The sequence below is a fragment of the Acartia tonsa genome, chromosome 9 (assembly GCF_053477335.1).
Source record: "Acartia tonsa isolate MP-2025a chromosome 9, ASM5347733v1, whole genome shotgun sequence".
In the NCBI taxonomy this organism is placed as follows: Eukaryota; Metazoa; Arthropoda; class Copepoda; order Calanoida; family Acartiidae; genus Acartia; species Acartia tonsa.
Window position 1 is genome coordinate 26,753,395 of NC_137268.1, and position 26,485 is coordinate 26,779,879.

General features: G+C 31.3%; 1 protein-coding gene across 1 annotated transcript in view; it reads left to right on the forward strand.

Moving 5' to 3' along the window:
* LOC145328644 (uncharacterized) overlaps positions 1–26,485 on the forward strand; it is a 146,839-nt gene that overhangs the window by 21,742 nt on the left and 98,612 nt on the right. The window contains exon 4 of the mRNA XM_080172410.1: positions 19,629–19,760. Within this exon, the coding sequence (XP_080028536.1) occupies positions 19,629–19,760 (132 nt within the window). The remainder of the gene's footprint in view (positions 1–19,628; positions 19,761–26,485) is intronic.

Below are 26,485 nucleotides of genomic sequence, written 5' to 3' on the forward strand. Positions count from 1 at the left end.
GGTGGTACCTATAGCCAAAATCTTAAATGTGATATAAATTGTTTTGTATGTTAGTTGTAGCTCTATCAATTACTTGAGGTTATGTAGTTTTCAATTACGGATCGTATCGTAGTTTTAAAAAGTGTTCATCTCACTTTGGGCGTTCAAAAATTACATTTTTAATTTTTTGGGCCAAATAACCGGGTATTTAGGTCGCAAACGGGCTTTAATGCCGGGGGAAAGCACCAAAAAACGCCAAAAACGGTTATTAATGCCGCAAGGTTTTTTTACTCGCGCCGAACCGGGTTTTATTGCAACTTTCCTGTGCACGCCACTAGAGCAAAACAAAAAAATTGGAATTCCGTTTTTACCATTATAAAGCTTCCCTGAGATTTTCAGCTCGATCGGTCCATACAAGTGGCGCTCGGCACTAATGGGTTAATGACCCTTAGACCGAACCTAAAAAAAGTTATTTGATAAAACTACAAACAAAATTATTTTTTTACTTCTTCCATCTTTTTCTTTTTTTATTTCTTCTTTCTCTTTCTTTCTCTTTCTTTCTTTCTCTTTCTTTCTTTCTCTTTCTTTCTCTTTCTTTCTCTTTCTTTCTTTCTCTTTCTTTCTCTTTCTTTCTCTTTCTTTCTCTTTCTTTCTCTTTCTTTCTCTTTCTTTCTCTTTCTTTCTCTTTCTTTCTCTTTCTTTCTCTTTCTTTCTCTTTCTTTCTCTTTCTTTCTCTTTCTTTCTCTTTCTTTCTCTTTCTTTCTCTTTCTTTCTCTTTCTTTCTTTTTATTTCTCTTTCTTTCTTTTTCTTTCTCTTTCTTTATCTTTCTTTCTCTTTCTTTCTCTTTCTTTCTCTTTCTTTCTCTTTCTTTCTCTTTCTTTCTCTTTCTTTCTCTTTATTTCTCTTTCTTTCTCTTTCTTTCTCTTTCTTTCTAGATGTATAACCATACAACTACCTGGATCACCCTGTCAGGGACCTTTTTCGTCTGCTAGCAAATTGCTTTCTGCTTTTTTGTAGCGAATAGGCTGTATTAATATTCCCTACGCTACTGGTTGATTTTCAAAGAATTATTGAAAGTAGGTACAGGGTGATCGGGAATGGGACATACAGTTATTTAACCCTTTTCCCCCTTGTTATTTGAAGAAAAATTAATTTTCTTCAAATTCGTAAGAACACCCAAAAAAGTTTAATAATTTATCTTTAAACTAACTAATACATTTCAATATAAACGTTGTCTATATATGGAGAATCATTAATTCTATAACTTACATGGTATTTATCAGGGATCTAAGGGGTTAAGACAATCAAGAATGAATTGATGTAAACCTCGATTATAACTAACAAAACTACCCCCTAATGAAATTTAACATCATGGTAGAAAGTTTTGTAATATCCTTAAAACAAGGTCCCCAAAGATTTTAAGCAACATATGAAAGAACTTATTTACAAAATTTTAGGAACTAGTATAGTTTAAAGTTCAAAATCACCTATCCTTGTAAAATGTATTTAGTTAGAAAATAATCAGAAGATAAATAGTATACTTTGTTTATTACATTGTGCCTATTCAACATAGGAATCAATATTCCAAAAAAATTTTGCTACTCATTCTAAATTTTACCTAACTGTTACAGGAATCATTCTCACATGCACCGTGCCTCAAATAACGATCAGTTCTATCCATTACGGATGGACGTACATACCAAGCCATAGTGTAGAAGAGCTTCGCTCTTAAAAATGGTAATACGGGGCCCTCCCAGTGAGTTAGCAGTATATAAAGTTTTTTAATTAACATTTTGTTTAGTATTATTTCTTAGTAGCGCAGCTACTCTAGTGTAAGGGTATCTGCGTTCATACGTCTATTAGAAGCATTTTCAAATACATGTTCTACGCAGTCTATAAGATCTCTAGAAGACTGTGTAATATTTATTATTCAAATACAAGCGGTTACGCCCCTAGTATCTAGTGACTTTGTATTTAAAGAGTGGAAGGAGAGAACATAAAAATGGCCTAAAACCATCCCAAGATTAAAATTTAAAAACAAAAATGGCTTAAAACTATCCTTGGACCTATGTGGAGGATCTAAAGACGTAATACTTGATATAATTGGATAATGTTCAAATATATTCAATTATTGTTTTCTAATTTTGCCCATGGTAGCCTAAAAATATTAGAGATAAGGTTTGGATAGGATTAATTATTTATCATCCATTGTTCTACCCCTATATCCGTGGTTTGATAGCTGTATTATCAGGGAGGAGGGTACATTGGACTGTAAATTACACTGGTACCTAGAGATTTTTAACTACATTTTCTTAGTCGTTGGGTAAAACATGGGTATTTTTATTGAATTTTGAAGGAGTGGCTTTAAACTTTTCAACAATAATTTTAATCTACAGAAGGGGTAATTTTGAGCATCCTTATCCTTGGTGGATCAATTTATCGTCCATTGTCTTATCCCTTAAGATCCCTGTGTTTTTTTATAATTTATTATTGTCAGTTTATTATGTCTAAATAACCTTTTAATTCTAAATTATATCATTTGGTGTTTAGAGGTAGCGAAGCTCCTCTTATTATGAAGTTGTTGGTCTGTTCGTCTGTCTGTCTTTCAAAGGTTCTTAAGGGATAAGATTAGACAATGGACGACAAATCGATGGACAGACGTATATCCCCAATGATGATAAATAAAGGTATCACATTCTGTTGATTAAAATCATTGGTTGAAAAGTTTGGATACTGGTAGTTTGAACCTACCAATCAATGTTTCACAAAAAGTACCCGAATCTTTAAAAGCAAAATTAGACTTTCAGACAAATGTCGTGTAATGAAAGAGCTGTACCTTGAAACAAATATTAGACAAAATTGGCTACGCCACATTTTAATATTATCAGCTTTAGTCTTTTAAAAACATTTACTATAAATCATTCCCAATAAGTCTATAAAAGTCAAAAAGGTCATTTAAGATTTATACTTCATTGTTATATTAAAATGTAAAAAAATACAAAAACTTTTAAGCTAATTATAGCATTGTATTATAGACAGCTTTTCGCGAATAGTAAGGTGAAAAATCATAACATTAATTTCAATTAGTTGGCCCCGATAATATTTATAGGTTACTGGTACTCAAAGTTTTAATTAAGAAAATTTGGGGACATAATCAAATTAGCAGTGCTCAAACTTTCCAACCAATTATTATGATTTTGGGGTGTGCATCAATATATCGTCCTTTGCCTTATCCATTAAGATCCAAGATTATCATCCTTTCTTAAACCCCATTTAGTATGATAAAATCTACACAATTACAGCTAATAATAATAAACGAGGGATAAGACAATGGACAATAAATTATTTTCCTCTACCTCTCTTGTAATAAACAGTATATGATATCAATAATTATAAAAAGGGAGAAAGGGAACATATGAATGTAAATTACCCTTTTTTGGCCTTTATATTTTGGGGACTTTTATTAAATTTTGATGGGTTGGTTTGATCTAGCATCGTCTACACTTTTCCATCAATATATTTGCTCTACATTAAGGGGTATTTTGTTTATTGTGATATAGGACCACCCGTACATTGTCTTATCCCCTAAAATCCCTGTCTGTATATAATAAGACAAACCTACTAACTCTTTGATTTTTAGAGTAGCTTTATAACTTTAAACGATTAATATAAATCATTTTTGTAAGTATAAAAATATTTGGTAAAACCTTTTTTTTTCAAAGTCCTACTGATTACACCCCACCCCCCTCACTCCCCATATAAAAGCATCTAGGTTTGATTTAACCCTACGGGAAGCTTTAACCCTTCAAGTATCTATGAATTTACCTAACCTAGGAATCTTAAGGGATAAGATAATTTAATCCACATTGATGATAACCAAAATTATCCTTTCAGTCGATTATAATAATTGGTTGAAAATTTTGGACACTGCTCGTTTGTACCAACCAATCAAGATTTCATAAAAGAACCTCAAGCGAATGAGAGAACGGGATTATTAGGCTTTGGGTAAAAGTATAATTACAATCTAATGCCACCTCCCTCCCTGACCTAATATACAATAAGAAGTGGTTTAAAGTTATCAAATACGATTTATGAAATGATTCCAAATTTTGGAGGTTTTCCAAAATATTTTATTGGTATATAATTATTTGCTATTAATGTTTTGTTAATTTTGATTCATTGTCTAGATAGATTTTAATCTTTGTATAAAAGTAACAGGATGCCTATCTATCTATTTGTGAGAATCAGGATCTTGCAAACCGCTGAACCTCCAACCTCGCAAAAAAAACGCAAATAGAAAAAATATCCCAAACTAAACTTTTTCTGTTAAAAACTAAAAATTAAATCGAAAGATTTAATCAGTCATTAATATTTTAAGCCAGCGAATAAGAAATCACGTTTTAAAAAACTTTGGGGACCACTAAAATCATCAGTGCAATGTCCCCTCCCTCCCTGAATCCACAACACAGCGGTACATTTTGCGCTAGATTATTTTTTCTTCAGTAATTTGTCCCTACGCGACGCTGCCAATAGCGGCACGTACAAAATAAACCACCAAAAGCATCCTGTATTAAAATTGCCTTTCTTCAAAATGGCTCTAAAAACGAAGCAGCTAATAGTTCCTAATAAAAAATTAAGTCATACAATACATTTATATTGACCAATGGTAAAATGTATACTGGCCTATCATTGGTCCTTTTTAATTGTATAAAGTAGGCAATACAAGCTGTTTAAAAAAACGTAACAGACATGTGTAAGATTGTTAAATTTTTGTCCTCTTTTTATATCAACGTAAACACTGTAGAAGTCATAATTTCATTATTAGAATAGGGTTAGATAAAGTTGGTCATAATGTTGACGTAGTTCGTTAATATGTCATCCATGACCATTTCAAACTAAAGATAACAACAGACTGTTTGATTAGTAATGTAGTGTAGATTCTCTTATGAGAAAGTGGACATTGGACTGTAAATTAAACGGGTATCCAATGAATTTTATGAAAACATTCTGCCATTCGTTGGCTTGAAAACTATAAAATTTCTTATTAAATCTTGATTGGTTGCTTCAAACTTCTGTGACAAATCTTTTCCAAGAATAATCTCAATCTACTTAAGGGCAAATTTTGTTTATTATAATTAGGGATGTATATAAATTTATCGTCCATTGTCTTATCCCTTAAGATCTCTAATCTGTGCTAAATTTGCTGGCTGTATTGTTGGGATACCCTCAAGGATAATTTAGGTGAACTGAAATTAGTTTCCGAATGTGAACACATTTTCCTAGGTGTTTCCCAATCCTATCTCAATATTTGCTACTAGCTAAAAAAACCTTCAAACTTCCCAAAAAAAAATCTAAATTTGAAAAATTAAAACTTTGAATGTATAATGTATAAATCGTTAATACATTCAAATTTTGATTTTTTTCGAAGTTTGAAGGTTTTTTAGCTAGTAGCAAATATTGAGATAGGATTGGGAAACACCTAGGAAAATGTGTTCACATTCGGAAACTAATTTCAGTTCATCATAATTTAGGCACGAATTCTTTCTACCAATCTAATTCTCTTTTTAGTAGCGAAGCTATCATATCATTAGGCTAGGTCCGTATGTCCTCAAATTTACTCAGATCTCTCTAAAATGTATTTAAAAATAGTGGCTGAGCATTTATCATCAATGTTTAAAGTGAGATAGAGGTAGCACAATTATATCCCAAAACCATCCTTGAACCTATTTAAATCGAATCTAAAACATATATCTCAATAGGATAATAATATAATATAATATGGTTGTATTTTAGCTTCGCTTTTATGAGTTTTATGAATGTTGTCATCCTTGTTTGTAACATCTTTTAGTTTTTAGGGGGTTAGCCGCAAAAAGTTGGTAATCTTCACACTAACAATTTACTTAATTCTTTAACTGAAAAATTCATACAACATGAAAGTTTAAGGGAGGGAGGGAACATTGGACTGTATATTACACTGGTACCCAAAGGCAAAAAACCACGTAATTCGATGTCTCAAAAGCAGGGTACTTTTATAGAATTTTCACATTGAATGGTCCGAAACTAGTAGTGTACAAACTTTTTAAGTAGTAATTTTATATACATACGGGGTAATTTTGTTTATCATCATTGGAGAATGGGGAGTATACAATTTAATCGTCCACTGTCCCTTAAGATCACTGAAAACATTTTTATTTAAGTGATATTTCAAATAAGGTATCCTAAGGTATAAGACAATGAACGAAGGATTGATGTACACTCCCAATTATGATAAAAAATTATTCTGTAATTCTGTTATTTTGATAATTTGTACCAACCTATGAAATTTAAGAAAAGTAAACAATGTTTTAAGCCAATGAATGTTCGAGATTGTTTAGCGTGCAATTTATAGTCTAATATCCCATCCCTCCCTCAAAAAGATGATTTTAGGGGAAATACCTTGGTATAACAAATGAGTAAAGGGTTTTTGTTAAAATCCTAAGTGTTTGATTACAGCGGAAACATCTAATATATTTGTGTAACTAACGACCTTACATTGGCTCCGTCTTAAGCCTTCAGGGGCCAACACCCTCCCCCCCAACCTAATAACCACAGAGGCAAATTAACCTCAGGGGGTTTTTTAACAGTAACACAACCCTCCTCCTACACTTTTATATAGATAGATAGATAGATAGATAGATAGATAGATAGATAGATAGATAGATAGATAGATAGATAGATAGATAGATAGATAGATAGAAAGATAGATAGATAGATAGATAGATAGATAGATAGATAGATAGATAGATAGATAGATATATAGATAGATAGATAGATAGATAGAAAGATAGAAAGATAGATAGATAGATAGATAGATAGATAGATAAATATTTAACCTTCTTTATTTGAACAATAAAATTTGAAATAATAAAACGCATTAATCATTAGATTTTTTATTAAAATATAAGCAATATATTTTAAGAAACAGTAATTCGAAGCTAATTTAGTAGTGTTCATTCGATTTAACAGATTTTTATTAAAAAAACTAAATGTACATGAATTAAACAAATAATGCTCCTAAAAATACCCATTTTTTTACCTGTAGGAGAAAAAATACTACATTTTTAATGGTTAATTAGGATACAATCACTAAAACAACCTTTTATACCCTCTAACACTTCAAATTGAAGATTTTAAATTGGAAAATTGTCTAATACGAGGCTCTGCATAATTTTTCAGTATGGCTGAGAACCTGTTCTAATCCAGCGGATATTAATCGGTGTAAAAGCCATACTGAGCTGGATCTCTGGAAAATCTTTTACATTGTATTGATACCAATTTCAACCAACACAAGTAGCCTCAAACCAAAACCTTCTACCAACTCAACTTACATTATACCAAAATATGATAAATGGCATAAAACATGCACAGGCCAAATATAAAACTTATATGTGATGTAAAAATTTTTGTTGTTGTTTGTGAGATCTTTAGGGACAGACAAATAGACATATTTGTTCTTTGATTTTAAGTTGGAAGACTTTTGTTAGAATTATATTACTAGGACAATGTTAAAACAAAGTAACTAATTTTTATTTTAGCAAAATGGATAAAATCTCTTCTGTTTTGTTCTCTAATACCTCTGGGGTACTTTAGATTCAGTGGGGGGGGGGGGGGGGGAGATTCGACACAACACCTTTCAATTTTAGTTTATAAAAAAATTTAAATTGTGGGGGTTGGGTATTTTTTCCTAGGGGTGATAGCTCTTGAACGAGAGGTGTTACCCTCCCTCAAAATAGTTGTAAATCGTCATATGACTTGTGAGAAGCTACATTGTAAAGAAGAATAATAACGGTTTAGCGGTTCAGTTTAAAACGTTCTGTTTAAAGGTAAATGTATTCCCCTAATTATCTATAACATAATTAAACGTAGGAGTATTTTTTTAACGTCTTTAATCATGACAAAGTTTGTTAGAATCTTCAGTGGCTTTATTTTGTGAACATATTATTATACCATATGGCAACATTGAAAATATAATAACTTCACAACAGGAATTATAGATACATACTTTTATATAAAGTAGTAAGGTTTTTGGTTTGTCTGTCCTTTAAGATCTCGCTAGCTTCTGAACTGCTTGGGTCCTTCATTTTAGGGGATCTCCATATACTTCCCAGGAAGGTTTTAGGTTATTTATTTTTAGATTTAGGTCTTGGGATGGATTTAGGCTAATTTTCTGCCTTTTCCTTTCTCTTTACAAATAATACTGATATTAAAACTAGTTTTTTTTTGTCCCCATTTTATCCTTTTAGGGAAGGGTTACTTTAGTCCAGGATGGATTTAAGCTATTTATTCTTAAATTTAATTTAATGCCTTTATAATGCCCTCCCTCAAATAGAATTTAGGGGCGCAGCTGCTAGTTTGTTCTAAAGAAATTAGTTAGACCCTACTCTCAATCTAAAACGTCGAACTTAGCAGCTTTATTTTCTATTTTTTTTTAAATTCAGTATACGTTTAATCCTAGAATTATTAGCCATAAGACACATATTTAGCGGTTATTCGTATTTAAACAAAATTTAAATCCTAAGTAAAAATATTTTCGTTCAGATTTTAAAGATTTATTAAAAATTTAAATCATTAAAGTTAAGTAATAATTTGGAAAGTCATAGCATATATATGAAATCATATTATGAATATTTTTTACATCAAGGCAGAGATCCTAGAGGATAAGTCAAAGGGCGAAAAATTTCCGTAATATCCCAAACATGATAAAGCTTAACCCTTCTGCAAATTAAAATTATTGGTGAAGCTTCTAATAAATGAAAAACACCCTCCCCCTCAAATAAATATTTTTACTTTCTAAACCCGAAATGGAAAATGGAGTGTCGACTAAAGGCTTCCCCTCCCATCCCCTCCTCTTTCCACAAGTGCCCCCAAGAGGTCTCTAGGGGCGTAGCCGCTAGTTATAAATATTTGGCATGTCACTTCGTATATTTCAAAGAAGCAATGATACACTATAGAAATTATCTTTTGCAGGGATATGAAGGGATAAGACAATGAATGATAAATTGAATGTAAATTATATTGATACCCAAAGTTTGATAATCACGTTCATTCATTTGTTCACTAAAATCCCAATAAATTGGATGGTTCAAAATAGCAATGTCCAAACTTTTTCAACACTAATTTCAATCGGTTTTCATAACTAATTGGGGTAACATAAATTTATTCTACATTATTTTATCCATTTAGATCTCTGCATAATGCAAATATTAATCTAGAAATAAAGCTGCGCTACTGTTGAATGTAATTATTCTAGTTTGATAAACAAAAAGCTTGATGAATACAAATTGGATCAGGGAGAGGGACAGATAACCAGCGTTAAAAACCGAATAATTTCAGCTTTGATCATTGCTTATTCAAAATCTGGAAGGGGCATTGGACAGTAAATTATACCCTACGTTTTATCAACATGTTATCTCCTTCGTTAGCTTCAAAATTTTGTTGACTTTTAATTGATCTTGATTGATTGGTGTTTAAACTTTTTGAAGTGGAGATATGCTTAGGATGATTGGGTTGTACAAATTTATCGTCCTTTGTCTTTAGACCCAATGCAATGGTCCAAAGGGACAATGGCCGATAAATTGATGTACATCCCAAATGATACACAAAATTACCCCTTCTGTAGATTACAATTAGTGGTTGAAACGTTTGGACACCCATCAATTTAATGAACCAACCAATCAAAATTCATTAAAAGTCCCCAAAGTTTTTGAGCCAACGAACAATAGAACGTTATTATTAAAATTTAGTGACTATTGTAATTAAAGGCTCAATGTCCCCTCAATCCCGTCTTAAGACCCCTTGCATAAATTGAAGTAACACCTCCCTATAACAGAAGACATCCTGTTACTTTACTATGTAAGATTGATGTTAAAAGATAGTATGTTAATGGCTAATAAATAGAATTATGCCATTGATTAATTAAAATTTCTGAATGTATATTCCTAACTCCTTGAACAAATTAAAGATGATAGTTTTTTTAAACCATGTAGACCTATGCATTACAGGGAGGGAGGGGACATTGGATTGTAATTTATACTGGTACCTCAACCTTCTATAAAAATGATTTTCCATTTATTGGCCCAACAACTTTTGGTTCTTTTATTAAACCTTGATTAATAGGTTCAAATTACAGTGTTCAATCTTTTCAACCCGAAAGGGAAGATGACATACATAGGTTTAAATCAAAGTGATTTTTTATATACAATCAATTATCATATACTCTATATCAAAAAAATGTGAAAACAAAAGTTATCAGTTTACTATAATTTGGTTAGAAAAGTGAAACAAACCTTAATATCTGTTAATTTCTTCAAATCCTACTTACACATATTCCTATTATTGGGTCCCTTACAAACAACCCAAAAACATTTAACCAGTTTCTAACATGGAGACTCTTTCTAAAGGTGATCTCATTGATCACATACAGCAGCTACAATGGTTCCTTAATGAGTACAAAACCCGTATTAAAAGGGCCGAACTATTGCATAGTATCAGATACGATCTACCAAGAAATGAAATTATCAATCTTCATAGCCCAGTTTTAACACCTGAGTTAAAAGTTATTGCCACATCAATGTATATTCCTAACATAACTAGCATCGCTCACATTAATAGGAAAACTTGGGCTATCCAAAATTCAAACTCTCATAATATTGCCTGTAACCTAGGGGGATGGGGAGCAGTAGAATCTGTCATTCAGCTACCAGCTAAATCTAAGCGACTTGATGCTACAGTCCTATTCAACAGTGTAGGTGCCAGAAAATCCGCACTCTACAATATCAACAAAAATATTGGCCCCAAAGCTTCCAAACCTCAATATTCTCTCAATAATTTTCCAAAGCTTAAATTTCAAGTGCGATGCTTAAATAACATCTTTAAGGAACTTCTGGAAGAAAACATCATAACAAGCTACAACCTAAACAACTTTGCTGCTTGCAAGCAGAATGAGTTTGTTTTTCCTTTATACAGCTTTAGAGTAGAGGGTGAAACTAAAAACACCAAATTCCTTGAGTCCAGATGCATACACATGTACAAGGAAAATGGTTTTCTTGTACCTTTGGATGATGTCGATTTTAAGTCTAATGAATATCTCAAACTCAAATCCACCATTCAAGATCACGTATTTGAGCATATCGAAATGCAACGACGACCATCAAATCCCACACTTCTCGACCATCTAAAGAACATATGTCCAAATGCATCTGTTACAGCTTCTGCGAGTTTGCCAGGGACCCCACATCCAACACCAACTCCCTTTCTAACTTCCCCGCTCTCGGAGCCAACAGTATATTCAGCTTCTACCAATACTCCAGTGCCATCAGCTGATGAAATTTGTTGGCCCAAAATTGGTCAAAACTTTGTCAATAATCATTTAATTTCAGGTTCTAATGAACAGTTTGCAAACCAAACAAATATTTGTAATGAAAATATCACTATTGATCTAGAAAAATCTAACAGCAATCATAAAGTGAAAACATATATTGCATATCCAAGTGACAATGATAATCTTTCTCCTATCGACCTTAACAGATTATTACCTTTAATGTCACCTATGGCAGGACCACAAATCATAATCCCATGCACGCCTAGTAAGTTGCCAAATAATAGTGAACCGCTTACAAACTTACTACCATTAAGAATTGAATTTTCTGATTAAATATTTTCTTTTGAAATTTGTCCATTTTCTAATATTTTTTCTACTGAACTAGTGTGTTTCTTTTGACCTTGTTTCTATAGAATGAATGGGGGAGAAAATACATGGCTGAATTGCTCTTTAAAAAGGGAACAGTCTAAAATCTAGCCTATGTTATATTTTCCAGCAAATCTTATATACAATTTACGTTCAATTAGTTCAGAAAAAATTTTGAGATGGACATTTTTCTCTACTATTTTTTTTTCAAAAATATATTAATATGTAACATATTAACTATCATATTGAAAATTATATGAACTCCATGATATTATGTTCTAAATTAGGGTTTTAAGTACATCAAAGGACAAACTCTTGCTAACCCCTAAGGCGAATACTTATGTAATAATTAGGGAAAGAAGCCTCACAAAGCTTTGAAAAATACTTCCATATTTTTTACAATTTGTGATATTTTATTTTATTAAATCTAATGTCTTTTCAAGTAATATCTGTTAATGTGATGGGGCTCGGGGGCAAAACTAAATCAAAACTTAACAATAAAACAAAAAGGGTATCTCATAAAATCAAAGAAATAATTTCATCCTCTCGTTTTATACCTACCTTTTATGTCCTCTGTGAAACCAAAAGAAAATGCAACTTTGCCAGTTTAAACTTACCAAATCATATAGAATATATAGGTGAGACCAGTTCTGGCATTAGACCAAGTGCTGGCCTCTACCTATTTTCTGACAATATTTTAACTATTGAAAATAAAAAAACTGATGTTTATGTAATCAGTTCTTGTCATGCAATGTATACTAAATTAAAAGTTTTTGACATTTTTTATGAATTTATTTGTGTATACCTGCCTAGCGATACTAATCACTGTTTACAAATTCTCAATGACATTGACAAATTTATTAGTAAAAAGAAACTATCAAAATTTACTCTAATTGGAGATACAAATATTTCTTTTTCAAATCCTTCTCATAAAACTAAAGCAAATGCTTTTCTAAATATAACAGAAAAATGTAATTTATATGATTTAGCTGCTCATTTAAAGCAAGATATTAAATATTCTTGGCGTGGACGTGGTAATAGAATTAATAGTATGTCTCTAATTGATCACTGTTATACTAATGTACCTAATTTTATCAAAATTGATTACAAATTTAATTCCTTTTCAGATCACAAATCTCTATTCATTGGGACAAAAACCAAATTTAAATATTGTGCACCTTCCTGGAAAAAATTTTTATTTAATAATTCTGAATTTCAAAATCTTATGAAAAAAGAGTCTATTTCTTTCCTTTTTGACAATGCTGATTTGATTTCAAAAAGTAAAGGTGTTGAGTTTTATTTAAATAACCCAAATTTAATCGAATTTGATCTATCATTTTTAAACACTGTATATGAAGAAACTTCTGTTCTGTTTGTTTTGTTGAAACATTTAAAATTACATCATGACAAATTTTATTCCAATTTTCGTCTTAAAAGTTATCTTAAAACCAAAAAATTTGATGAATCTATCTCCCAAATCTTAGAAAAATTAAAAGCTTCAACAATCAACAATACAGAAGAAATCGATATTTTATATAAACAGCAAAAAGAATATTTTCTAAATCTCACACATTCTCGCTCTGAAACTATTTTTATGAGAAACTTGCTACTAGATGGAAAATCAAATTCTTATACTTTTAGCCATTGTCGACGTAAATTTAATCAAAAACATTGCATAATGATTAATGACCAATTAAACAATGACCCCCAAGAAATAGCTAATCATTTGAGTAAATTGCATGCAAAAACAGTTTCACCCAATTCTATACTTAACTATGATTTAGATAGTTTCTTACAGAAATTTCACCTGTCAATTGATCAAATTTATCCTCAGATCTATAATCTAACTTCCCCTATTTGTACTGTCAATGAATATAAGGATGTTATCAAATCTATGAGTAATAATAGTTCTCCTGGGTTGTCCTCTGAACCAAAAATTTTATTTCAATACTTGTTTGATTTATTGCCTAATTTCATGACACGAGCTCTAAATCAACTTCATCTAGTTAAAAACATTGATAATTCTCCTTTTGCATGGATTAAGGATAGGAATATTGTTTTCATAGATAAAAAAGGAACTGATCCCTCACTAGGACAAAATAAACGACCTATTTCGTCTATGGAAACACTATATAAAATACAATCTAAATCTTTAAACAAAAAGGTGATTCCATATTTGAGCAAAATAATTTCAAATGATCAATTTGGCTTTACCCCTAAACGTCATATGCACTCTGCAAGTGTTTCTACTATTGCAACAATGAATTACATTCAATCCCATAATTTAGACAGCCAACTTATCAGCTTTGACATTCAGCGTGCATTTGATCGTATTATACCCGAAGTGTTACATAAAATAATTAAACATATATTTCCTAATGGAAATTTTGCTCAGACATGGATAAACCTTACTTCTAAAGGCCGTTTTAGAGCTAAAGTAGAAAATTGCTATTCTGAATTTATTAACATTATCCTTGGAACACCACAAGGAGGCCCAAGCGCCGCTACTCTATTTAATATTTTACATCATATATTTCCTTCTGTACTTGATTCTATAGTTTTTCATCATATCTCTTTGAAAATAAGTAAAAAAATTTTAAAATCTTTAGCATTTGCTGACGATACTTGGAGGTTTTATTGTATTCGATTCTCGAGGGATATCGAAAAACTATATTGCATGCTAAATGAATTAGAAAATAGTACTGGTTTAAAAATAAACTTCTCTAAAACTAAAATTCTCGTCCATGGTACAATCCCACCAAATCTTAGCAAAATAGGAACTATTCAATCTAGCCTTAAACATTTGGGTATCCATTTATCATTTGATATGAAAAATGCTGCCCAAATCACTTATGATGAATTATTGAATAATTTGAACAAAAAAGCAAAGTTTCTTCCCCTTAGAAATAGTTACAATATCTTCAAACGACGTAATCTTTGCATGTCTTTACTTAATTCAATGTGTTTCCATATTTTTCGTGTTTACTGTCCTAATATTGAACAAATAAAAAAACTATGGAATATCATTTCTAAATTCTTGTGGTCTAATAAATCTATGGATGGTATATCACATCGTTTCAAAGTCTCAGAAAAAAGAATTGAACTTGATTTTGTCAATGGAGGATTAAAATTTTTAAAACCAGAAAATCAAAGTTTATCTATTTTTATTCCCAGTTTACTTAACACTCTACATCATGCTTTTATTTATCCAAATTCAATTCTAGGAATTATTTTTCGTCACAAACATGTAGATTTAAATAACCTTTTAAGTAACTTTGGTTACTCTACTTTTCTTCAAAATAAGAACTCCATTAAATCGATATACCCTAACTGTAACGATAGATATTTTAATCAAATTATATAATTTTTAAAAGATTTGGAAACTAATAAAAACACTTGTTTAAAAATTTCATTAACCTCTACTTCTATGCTTAAACACAAATTATCATCAAATGAAATTTCCCTTCTTAAACAAAATAATATCATTACAGTTGCAAATATTTTTGACCACAGAATAATTGGAGATAGAATTATCATACTTCCTACTATACATACTAAAATAACAAATAACCCTGCATGTACTACTCTAGTTAATAAATTAAATGTTTTGAAATCTATTGCATCCCACTTTCCAGTAGTCACCAAAAAAGAGTTTATGAATTTAGGAAAACCCCTCATTAACCTAAACAATTTTAATCCACAAATATTTTCTCTACACTTCAAAATCATGTTAAGAAATAAATTCAAAAAACAACATCCTGCAATAAAAACTCGTTTGAGAGATGGTCTATTTTTTCCTGACACTGAGTCTTTTGAATTGAGTTTCAATAAATTATTCTCTCTTCCTCTACCCCTATATTTTAAAAGTTTCTTTTTTGAACAAATATGCCGCACTCTTGTATCAAAACGAAAACTAGGTCTTTTTGGTCATAGTGACTCTACCAAATGTAATCTATGTAATGTAGAAAGTAGTATAGAACATTCATTATTTTTTTGCCTTTACCCAAAATTCTTCATAAATGCACTTGCTTTATATTTAGACTATTATTTTAATAATGATACCCCTGAATTCATTTATCTCAAAGAAAATTTTTATCTTTTTAATGTTTGGTACCCTATATTTGCTAAAAATGAAATATTTTTTCAACTATCATTGCTAATTCTAATTGCCAAAGATCGCTCATTAAAAATTAGTAAAGATGAATGTTTATCAAGATGGACCATTCTAAACTGTTTCTCTCAATCATTGTTTGTTGTAAAATCTGCTTTATCAATTTTAAATAATATGGGTCTAAATTCTGATTTTCTTAATGATTTTCTTGAGTTTCTATTAAAACAAAAAAATAATATCTCATACTTCAAATGTACATGATTTATATTCCGTAATTCGTAATTTATCTATTATAAACATTTAAAAATACATAAATTCATAGTTTGTTTCATGTTTAACTCGAAATAAATTATATAAAAACAACAGGTTTAAATCAATTGGATGATTCTATGTTGCATAAACCTGTATAATGGGGGTAAGATGAATCTCTATCTCATTGTCCTATCCCCATATGTCTATTACGCTTTAGATCTAGTCAGACTATCTAATTCTATACTAGTATCTATACATTTTAGCAACAAAATAATAACAACAACAATTATCTATCTATTTTTCATGGGTTCCATAAGACAATATACTTTAAAGTTGATGTATATCCCAAATGATGATTAATAAAATACCACATTTGTAGATTGAAATTATTGATGAATAAGTTTAGACACTTTTTTTTTATATAAAACAGTATAAAACTTTAGGTAATTACATTAAAAAATCATAAGTTTAAACACTACTAGTTTGAACCAACCAATTAACCAAATCTTAAGCCAACGAATAGCGTGTTATGAATCTTTGGTTACCAGTATAATTTACAGTCCAGTATCCCCTACCTCCCATTCTTTGAAATTATTATGTTAGATAGCAGGAACGCTTCTATCCTACATATAGGGCTATACACCAATTATTTCACATACAAAAAGTCAGTGCTTTACGATTAGGGTTAGCTCAAAACTTTTAGTAGCGTAGCTTCCCTAAACTTTAAATGTGCATCTGCAAGTCTATCCGTTTTGTGGCTTAGTTTTTTGTGAAGGTTCCCTATATTGATTTGTATCTAGTATATGACTAACTTGGTCTGTTAGTCTGTCAGTCATGCTACAAACAAAAATACCATTTGATATTATATATGATATCTAAGTTTTTAAAAAAAATATAGAGATATAAGGGATAAATTGATGTACAACTCCAAGAATAATAAACAAATTACCCCTTCTGTAGATTAAAATTAGTGGGTGAAACATTTGAACACTCAACTAAACGAACCAACCTATTAAAATTTACTAAAGTTCCCAAAGTTGTTAAGCCAATGAATAAGAAAATGTTATTATAAAACTTTTGGGACTAGTGTAATAAACAGTACATTTCCCCCTCTTTCTCTGCAAAAATCGGTTTTTCGCAATACTTTTAGTGTACGGTACTAAAATGATCTCCCCCCCCCCAAAACCATACCCCCAATATGATTTAAACTATTTCGTTAAGGTGATCTACATCGTATTTATGTGTGTGTATGAGTGTGTTTTAGCTTGGCTCGAAACTCTAAAGTAGATTGGCCAATCAAATAGCTTGAAACCACCCAAAGGCTTTAAATGAAGGACTAAACATTATACTTTCAAAATAAATTTTTATCATTGAAACACCAAAAACTTACAGATGTAAATTTGAATAGGCCTAGTTTGCGTTAAGCCTTCCTTTTATAATTCATGAAGGAGGGAGGGGACATTTGACTATAAAATACACTAGTATTAAAGATTTAATAGCCACGTTATTTTATTTGTAATGTTAAAACTTTCAACTATTTATTTGAAGATATGTTGTTTATTATTACAGAGGATTTGCCTTGGGGGTAAAGAGTATTTTTTTAATAGGCAAATATTTTTAAAACTAGTATTGTGAATTGACGATAAATTGATGCACATCCCCAATGATGATGTACAAAATTACCACATCTAAAGATGACATTTATTGGTGGAAAAGTTTGGACACTACTAACAAATAAGAAAATAAGTTTATAAAACTTTTAAAACACCAAGGGATCTAAAGGGATAAGATAATGTCCTATAAAAAGATGTACATCCCCAATTCATCCCCCCAGCCAAAATCATCCCTCTTTAGATTACAATTAGTGGTTGAAACGTCCCCAAAGTTGTTAGACAATGAAGAAGAAAACGTTATTATAAAACTTTGGGGACTAATGTAAGAAACAGTGCAATGTTCCCTCCCTCCCTCCAGTGACCTGTCAAAGGTCTCTGATACATTTCAATCCATTATGTTCCAGCATTTCCACCAATAGAAAATTATTAAATCAAACATGGAAACCATGAGAGGGAGAGGACATTGGACTAAAATTTAAGCTGGTACTTAAAGTTATTTCTCTAAATTGGAGATTTCTATTAAATCTTTTAAACTAGGAGTGTCCAAACTTTTAAATCAATAATATTGATATTCAAAAATGGTAAATTTGTTTATCATCATTTGGAATGTACACTCATTTATTCTTCAGGTTTTTTTCCTTTGAGACCCCTCATGGAAAAAGGTTAAAAACACTTAAGTATAAACTAGAATTATCAAAGACATATTTAGGAAATGTTATGTAACAGGCAATTTACATATGTGTGCGTACAGCTAACGTACAGACAGACGAACATTTTAATAATATTCATGCTTACTCTCTTTAAAAAAATTAGTTGAAATGTTACAACACCTGTTGATCTTCAATATGTTTCAATGTCAGTTTTTGATACCTATCACAAATCAGGGAAAAGTGTTCCGAAAAAAAACAAGTATTAAAATAGGACAAGCTTTGATTTCGGGGATCCTAAGGGATAAGACAATGCACGATAAAATTTATGTAAATCAACATTATTTGTTGAAAAGTTTAGACACGGCTAGTTTGAACTAACCAATCAAGATTTGACAAAAGTAACAAAAGATTTTAAAGTAAATGATAAAAACATGTCAATTTCACTTTGGGGACCAGTTTAATTTACAGTCCATTTTTCATTCCTACTTCACGTTCTCTAATTCGTTAGCTCAAAAACTTTGAGAACTCTTATTAAATCTTGATCTAAACTTTTCTACAACTGATTTTAATCAACAAAAGGGGTAATTTTGTTTATAATAATGGGTAGTATATGTAACATATATCATTTTTATGAATGCATGTCTATGTGAGTGTAAGCCAATCAGTTTTATAGGATCAAGTCACATATCTTTGATTGGCTATGCTCTTTATAAACTCTGGCAACAGCTTCGCCCCCAGTCTCTATGGATCTTGAATATAATTTATTGATCCAATTCATGATTCTACTCCCTGCAGGAAGCTCTAACTTAGCAGTGTAACACTCACTTTACCTAATCTAACCTAAAATCACTATATTCATAATTTTTTCACTAGCATCTTAGATTTATGAGATAAAAACAGCGTTAAACCTGTTAAGACCTAATTAAAGTTTCTCTTAATTGGAATTCAGTGAGATCTTAACATATTTGTACCAGAGATCTTAATGGGTAAGGCAAAAAATGTACACTACCAATAAAAATTTGGACTCTGCTCTTTTGTTCTATAAAATCAGATTAAAAATGAGAGAGAAGTTGTTTTAAAAAAAACTTTGGCACCAGTATAATTCATAGTCAAATGTAAAATAACGACCCTCCCATCTATCCCCTCTACTTTATTCCCTCCCCTTCTACTGGATGAACGAACTGACCAATAAATGATGTCCATGTACACAACCTAAATTGATGACAATTTTCCCCTGTATATCCATGTATATTCTTACATCTATATTTCTAGGAAATTCTAATTTTATTGTGTGTGTAGATGGTTCCACACCAAGTTCTGTTGGCGCAGGTTCCTGATGTCCTGGATGATCCTGCTGATCGCCAGCAAGATGGTCCTCCTGGTCCTCACGTACCAGCACTTCACCCTCACCTCTCTTGTTTCACTACAGGTATGCTACAAGTTTAAAGTGATCGGTGGAAAAGTTTGGACACTGATAGTTTTAACATACCAATCAAAATTGTGTCACATGTATTTTTATAGCTTTGTTTTTAGAGTAGCGCAGCAACTCTATAAGGAATATCCGTTCGTACGTTCCATATGAAATAGTGCTTTCCCCTAAACATGCCTATTCGAGCACTAAACCTTCCCCCTATTTTCAAATAATTTGAAAATAAGTCTAACCCCAGCGGGCCTATATTTGCGGTGTACTACCCCTGCGGGACTATCCTTTATCCGATGCAACCTAACCTAATCTGACTTCTTAATTGTACCAGAAGAAAGGTGTATAGTTTGTAATATTCCAGCAATAACTGTCAGTTTGTCCTACCATACCTAATTTAATTATAATCTAATATGATTAGGCAAATTATACAGTAGCTGCGATTCTACAAAAACATTTATAAAATAAAGACAAATAAAAGAATAAAGAAAGAAGCGCATACAATAATTCTTTTAAATTAAATGAAGCTTAACATTAAGGTGAAAATTAATGCAATGGAACAAGGATGACAACATCTTTAAGTAGCGAAGCTCTTGAATGTAAAAATAAGAACAAAAGAACAATCGAAATGAAATAAAAAGGCAAAGCCTCATTAGTAATAATGTTCAGTGGTCATACGAATATTTACAATAACAAAAAATCATAGGTCATGGAAATAGTTTTTCTTGTTAAACATAAAAGTAAACTTAATTTTAACCTTGGCTAGCCATTTGAATAAAACGTATTTGTAGTAGCGAAGCTACTTTTTTTACTTTTAAGTTCGTTAGTTTGTCATTTACAAGATCGACAATTGACTTTTCTAGCGTTAAGACGTTTATAGTAATAAACAGTAGAGTGTTATGTAGTAATAAAATCGAAAATTTCATATACTATTTTCTCGTATTCATTCGAATCCGGTTCTAATTCATACGAAAAAACTATGTCTAGCTTCGTATTATATCCAGCTTTCTACGAAAATAAAAATGTACAATCATAAGATTAAAACCAGTTTTTTTAGCCGGTGCCTTCGGCACCACGGGGCTAAAAAAATAGTTTTAATCTTATAATTGTACATTCTATATCCGCGGACTGCCGTTTATAATACGACGCGAGAAATAACTATTCTTGGGCACTGCTAGCTTGTACCAACCAATCAAGATTTAATAAAAGTAACCAAAGTAGCCAATGAGTAAGAGATCAAGTTTAAAAACTTTGGGTACCTGTATAATTTAAGCCTTTACTACTGGGAAGGCTTTCCATCTTTTAAACTACTATAATAATTATGAAATAGATGAGCTGTTTCTATTTATGTTGTCATCCTTGTTTCATATGAAATGAACTAAAATTTGATAAAGAAAGTATAACAAGGACAATTATGTTCATAAGTAGCGCAGCTATAATATAGTAGTTCAGACGGACGGACATACAAACATTATAAAGTAGCTGCGCTATTTCTATGGATGTAGTCATCCTTGTTTAATATGAAATGCACTGAAAACTTGATAAAGAAAGTATAACAAGGACAATTATGTTCATAAGTAGCGCAGCTATAATATAGTAGTTCAGACGGACGGACATACAAATATTATAAAGTAGCTGCGCTATTTCTATGGATGTAGTTATCCTTGTTTAATATGAAATGCACTGAAAACTTGATAAAGAAATTTTAACAAGGACAATTATATGCATAAGAAGCGCAGCAATCTATAATACAAAGTAGAATGATGTCTGTCCGTCGGTCTGTCCGTCTGTCCGTCCGTCCGTCTGAAGCTTAAGATCTCGGTAACCACTGAACGGATTGGATTCTACTCTTCAGGGTATATACCTACTGGTCCTTTGGTGATTTTAGGCTATTTTCTTGGGGGGTGGGCACCCCCAAACCCCCCCCCCCCCCAAAAAAAAAAAAAAAAAAAAAAATCCCCCCCTTTTTTTTATTTTTTTTTTATTTTTTTTGCAGAAGATTTCCTTGGTCCTAGTATTATAACAAAGCAATAAATTAAAAATAAAAGTATAGATGTATATTGAATAACACAGACCATTACCTGGCCATAGTAGTTAGGGGACTTCTTGTTTACCAGCAAATTGCTTTTTATACTTTTGTAGCGACTTAACTTTGTTAATATTAACACCCAATTGAAGTCGGTACAGGGTTCCACCCCGTGGGTAGAGTTACATATAGCTCAAGCTTCTCTAAGTAGGACAGACGGACGGACATATCATTATTATGAATTAGCTGTTTTTCAAGATGCTGTCATCCTTGTTTTAATATGAAAACAATTATTCAAAGTTCTTGTGTGGAAATGTAAAGAGAACAAGGATATATGCATCTTATATCTCATAGGCTACAAATCCTAAATATAATTTTTTGGGGGGATCAAACTGTGGATTTTAGGGGACAATTAATCTATTGTCCATAGTTCTATCCTGTCTTAAAGTTCTTCTATTCTTATAAGAAAAGACAAACGGCCATGATAAATTTAAGAGTAGCCGTGCTAGTAACAAAAGAAAAGAAAACCCTAATGTCAAGGGAAATTATTGTTCAGCTTTGAAAATTTTAGAAGGTATCACGTCGTCCTTAAAACCTTATTTGGACCCCTTTTATAATATTTATTTTACAAATATTATCTATGGGCTTCGATCCTGTTATTGGGGTGTCTAACGGCCCCTAAAATCTCCATTAAAACTTACTTTTAGAGATGGTGAGGGAGTTCGATATTTAATCCAGGGGTGTAAATCCTAAATAATGACAAATAATTTTCCAGTATGGCTTCGAAACCCATTGATATCTGCTGGATCGGCTAACAAAACTGGTTTTAAATTATGATTTTTCATCTTAATATCCACAGAAGGCTGTCTATAATACGATGCTATATTCTTTCATTTTGTCAAATTTTTTATATTTTATTTTTATTTCAGGTAAGCTTTGATAACATTAGGCTAAGAAGGACCCCAGAGCGCTAGATTTTACTAACAAATTTTCCCTGAACGTTTTTTAAAGCATGATACAATCACCTTATTGATTTCAAACTTGGAATGATGAATCCAATAACTATATGTATATTGTAACTTGTTTTTTAAGGCTTTATTCATATAAGCCCCTTTAGGCCTCTAGGAAATAAAGTAGTTTTAAACCTTCCCATGACCTATGAGAACCTTCATTATAAAGAAAACCATACCGGTCCAATGGTTAGAGGGTTCATTCGGTTACAGATAGACTTCTTGTTACTATTATAAACTGCAAGGGGGTTTGTAAACAAGTCAATCTTCAAATCAAGGATTTTTGAAAATTTCTTTCTTATTGTATAATAATGTAAATTGTTAAAATTTGAAAATCATTTTCTTAATTGAATATTTGAAATACTAGAATTTCAATTAAACTAGAAGGCTAGAAATTAATTTTATGCGGTAAACTGTCAATGTTCTTATTTCGTAAAATGAAAAGGTTGGACACTTCTAATTTGAACCAATCACTAAAGATTTAATAAAAAGTACCCAAAATGTATATGGATCTAACGAATATGATAACGCGGTTATAAACTTTGGCTACCAGTGTCCAATCCCACTCCCCATCCCTCCCTCTCTATGAGAAAAGTACACTACAAAAGGGGTTGTATTCTTTTTAATAGAATCTATTTTACATAAATTACGAAGATTTCGACATTATATTCTTAAATTTTAATTAAGTTGGAAATTTTTAAATATTTTATTTAAAATCGAAGGTTTACTTCATAGTCATTGTTTAGGTATTGTATATTGTAACTAGTGGCTACGCGCCAAGCATTTAGGGATTCAGGGGTAGGGAATTTTAGAGAGAAAAAATACGGGGACTTAAAGGGATAAGACAATGGCCAATGAAGTGATGTACTTCCCCAATAATGGTACTCAAAATTACCCCTACTCTGGATTAAAATCAGTTGTTTGAAACGTTTGAACACTCAATTAATTGAACGAACCAATCAAAATTCGCTGAAGTCTCCAAAGTTGTTAAGCCAACGAGATAAGAAAACATTATTATAAAACTTTGGGGACAAGTGTAAAAAACAGTCCAGTTTCGCCTCTTTTCTGAGAAACTAGCTTAAAACCACGCTAAGTCCTAAATCTAAAAACTAAATAGCCCCAAAACATCAGAATACCTATGTAAAGCTTCCATAACATGGAGAATTCAATCGTTTTTGTAGTTGTCGAAATCTTAAAGTACAAACAAAAAAAACTTTGCTACTTAATTTTAAAGGATAATCAATTTTAATTCACTATTGGTTAAGAAGAAATAATAAATTAAAACGAACCAGACACTTTAAAGGAAAATAGGCAAAAACCTGTCTAGAACTTAATTAAAACTTTTCTGAAAACTATATGCTCGTATACTTTAATTTTTCTTGTTTATAACAATTACGGCAAAATATTTTTCATTGGGGTGCTTTAAAATTCCGGAAATATTTTATTCAATTCTAAAATATAAAGCTATTCATTGAAAACAAGGATAACAAAGTTCTTAAATAGCGCAGCGACTTTAGTGTCCCTACTTTTTAACCAATTAAGTCAGTCTATACAAGGAGTAGTTTTGTTAATCACCATAGAGAATGTTTTTTCAATTTATTGTCAATTGTCTTATCCATTGATACCCCCTAGTTATTCAAACAAGAATTTAAAAAAAAAGACGTTCGGAGTCGAACTTACCCTCCTTGTATAGTAGCTGCGCTACTTATAAAATTATATCTAATTAAAACATTTTTAAAGTCCAAGGTTTTTTTTTACATATATTTATTACTAGGAAAGGAATATTTTTCTGAGAAAATTTTTTTTATATGCTTTTAAGTAGCAGGGGGCATGTCCGTCTGTTTTTATGTTCTTGTTATGTACAGTAAAATCTCTAAAACGGACATTCCGATGTTTTACTTTTCTTGGAGAAGTGCTGGATCAGGGCAGGTTTTGGGCTATTTGGCCAGGAGATACGTTGACTTCCTTAAGAAAAATGGCTCCAAGAATAACAAATCCATTTAGAAAAGGAGACTGTATAATTTTTTTTTAAGTGCAATATCACCTCCCCTGAATATTTTTACACTTGACTAAGTAAACTTAAAACCCTTTTATTCTGCATTAATTTTAGTAACGCAGCCTCTCTAAAACTTCTATGTTTGTCTGTTTGTTATTCTAGATGTCTGGAATGAAAACAGTAAAAGTGTCTGACTATGACTGTGGCCTCTGGAATAGCTGTAATAGGATCTACATTCCTTACTGCTTCCAATTATTTACTAGCTACAAAAGGCAAAATTGAACATATTTTTATTTGGGGACAGATTAAATGTGTTCTGTTATGAGGGATTTTAAGGGATAAGAGAGTGAACCAAACATTAATACATCCCCAATGATGAGTATTAATATTAATTCTTCTGTAGATTAAATTATGGTTGAAAAGTTTAGACTCTACTAGTTTGGACCACTTTCGATGTCCCCTCTCTCCAACCAAAGCATTAAATATTATCATATTTAATGTATCTCTTCAAAATCTCTGCTTGTATTTGATGAAATAGTCTTTTTTTTTTAAATGAAACACCTATCCAATCCTAGAAGTTTAAAACAAGGCACAATATCAAAATATTATTCCAAAAATATAAAAGACAAAAATGTATGAATATGCAACAATATCCCTTTTTCTTTATACATGGACAATTCTTAACCCCCCCCCCCGGGCCCCCCCCCCAATTAAATATTTGCTACGGTGCTTTCCATCTAAGTGCTTATCAAGCATTGACCCCCCCCCCCCATCCAGAAATATAAATTTTCTAATAATTGTTTTCTTTTTAATTTTTTTTTGGGGGGTGAGGGGTGTGTGTGGGGGGGGGGGTTCATTATGCCTATCCCCTGTAAATGACACTAACCCTACGGGTACTATACCTACTTTGCCAACCTTTCGGCCAACAAATTTACACAACTTTCATTGTCCTATCCCTCAATATCCCTGAAAATACATAATACACCAAAATTAAATACAGGAAACTTGAAGCAAGAATTGGGACATATTTTCAACAATTTTAATCAATTCAAATCATACAATTTTAAGATAATATACAATCCTTCTATCCCCTTTGCTTCAAAAGGCAGAATTAAACCCAATAATTCAGGAAATGTAAACAAAACCGGTCCCCAAATGTTTATAAACATGTTCTCTCATTCATAGGCTCTAAAGCTTTAGAGATGTTTATTAGATATTGATTGATGGGTTCAAAGTTCACACTGCCAGTGTCCAAACTTTTCTACCAATGATTTTATATTAAAATAAATTTTTCTGTCCTTTTTTTCATAGAATTTTTCTTCTGTTTTTCATGTATTTATTTTTGAATACGTCGAAAACATAAAAACACCAAAAAACAATTTTAACAAGGATGACAACATCCATACAAGAGGAGTTTATAGAGTTATTTAAAGGAATTGCAATTGCAAGTAGATGAAGTCTTAGCAGAGGCGTCCAAGCTTTTATTTTGAGTGGGGTAAAATGAGGGTTTTCAAAGGTTGTATGTATTCTCTCATTCGTTGGCTCAAAAACTTTTAGTACATTCATTAAATCTTGATTTGTTTGTTCAAAGTTTTCCACCAATAATTCTATTTTTATTTACAGAATGGGTAATTTTGTTTATAATTATTGGGCGTATAAAAAGATTAGATTTTAAACTATAGATGACGTACAGTCAAATATT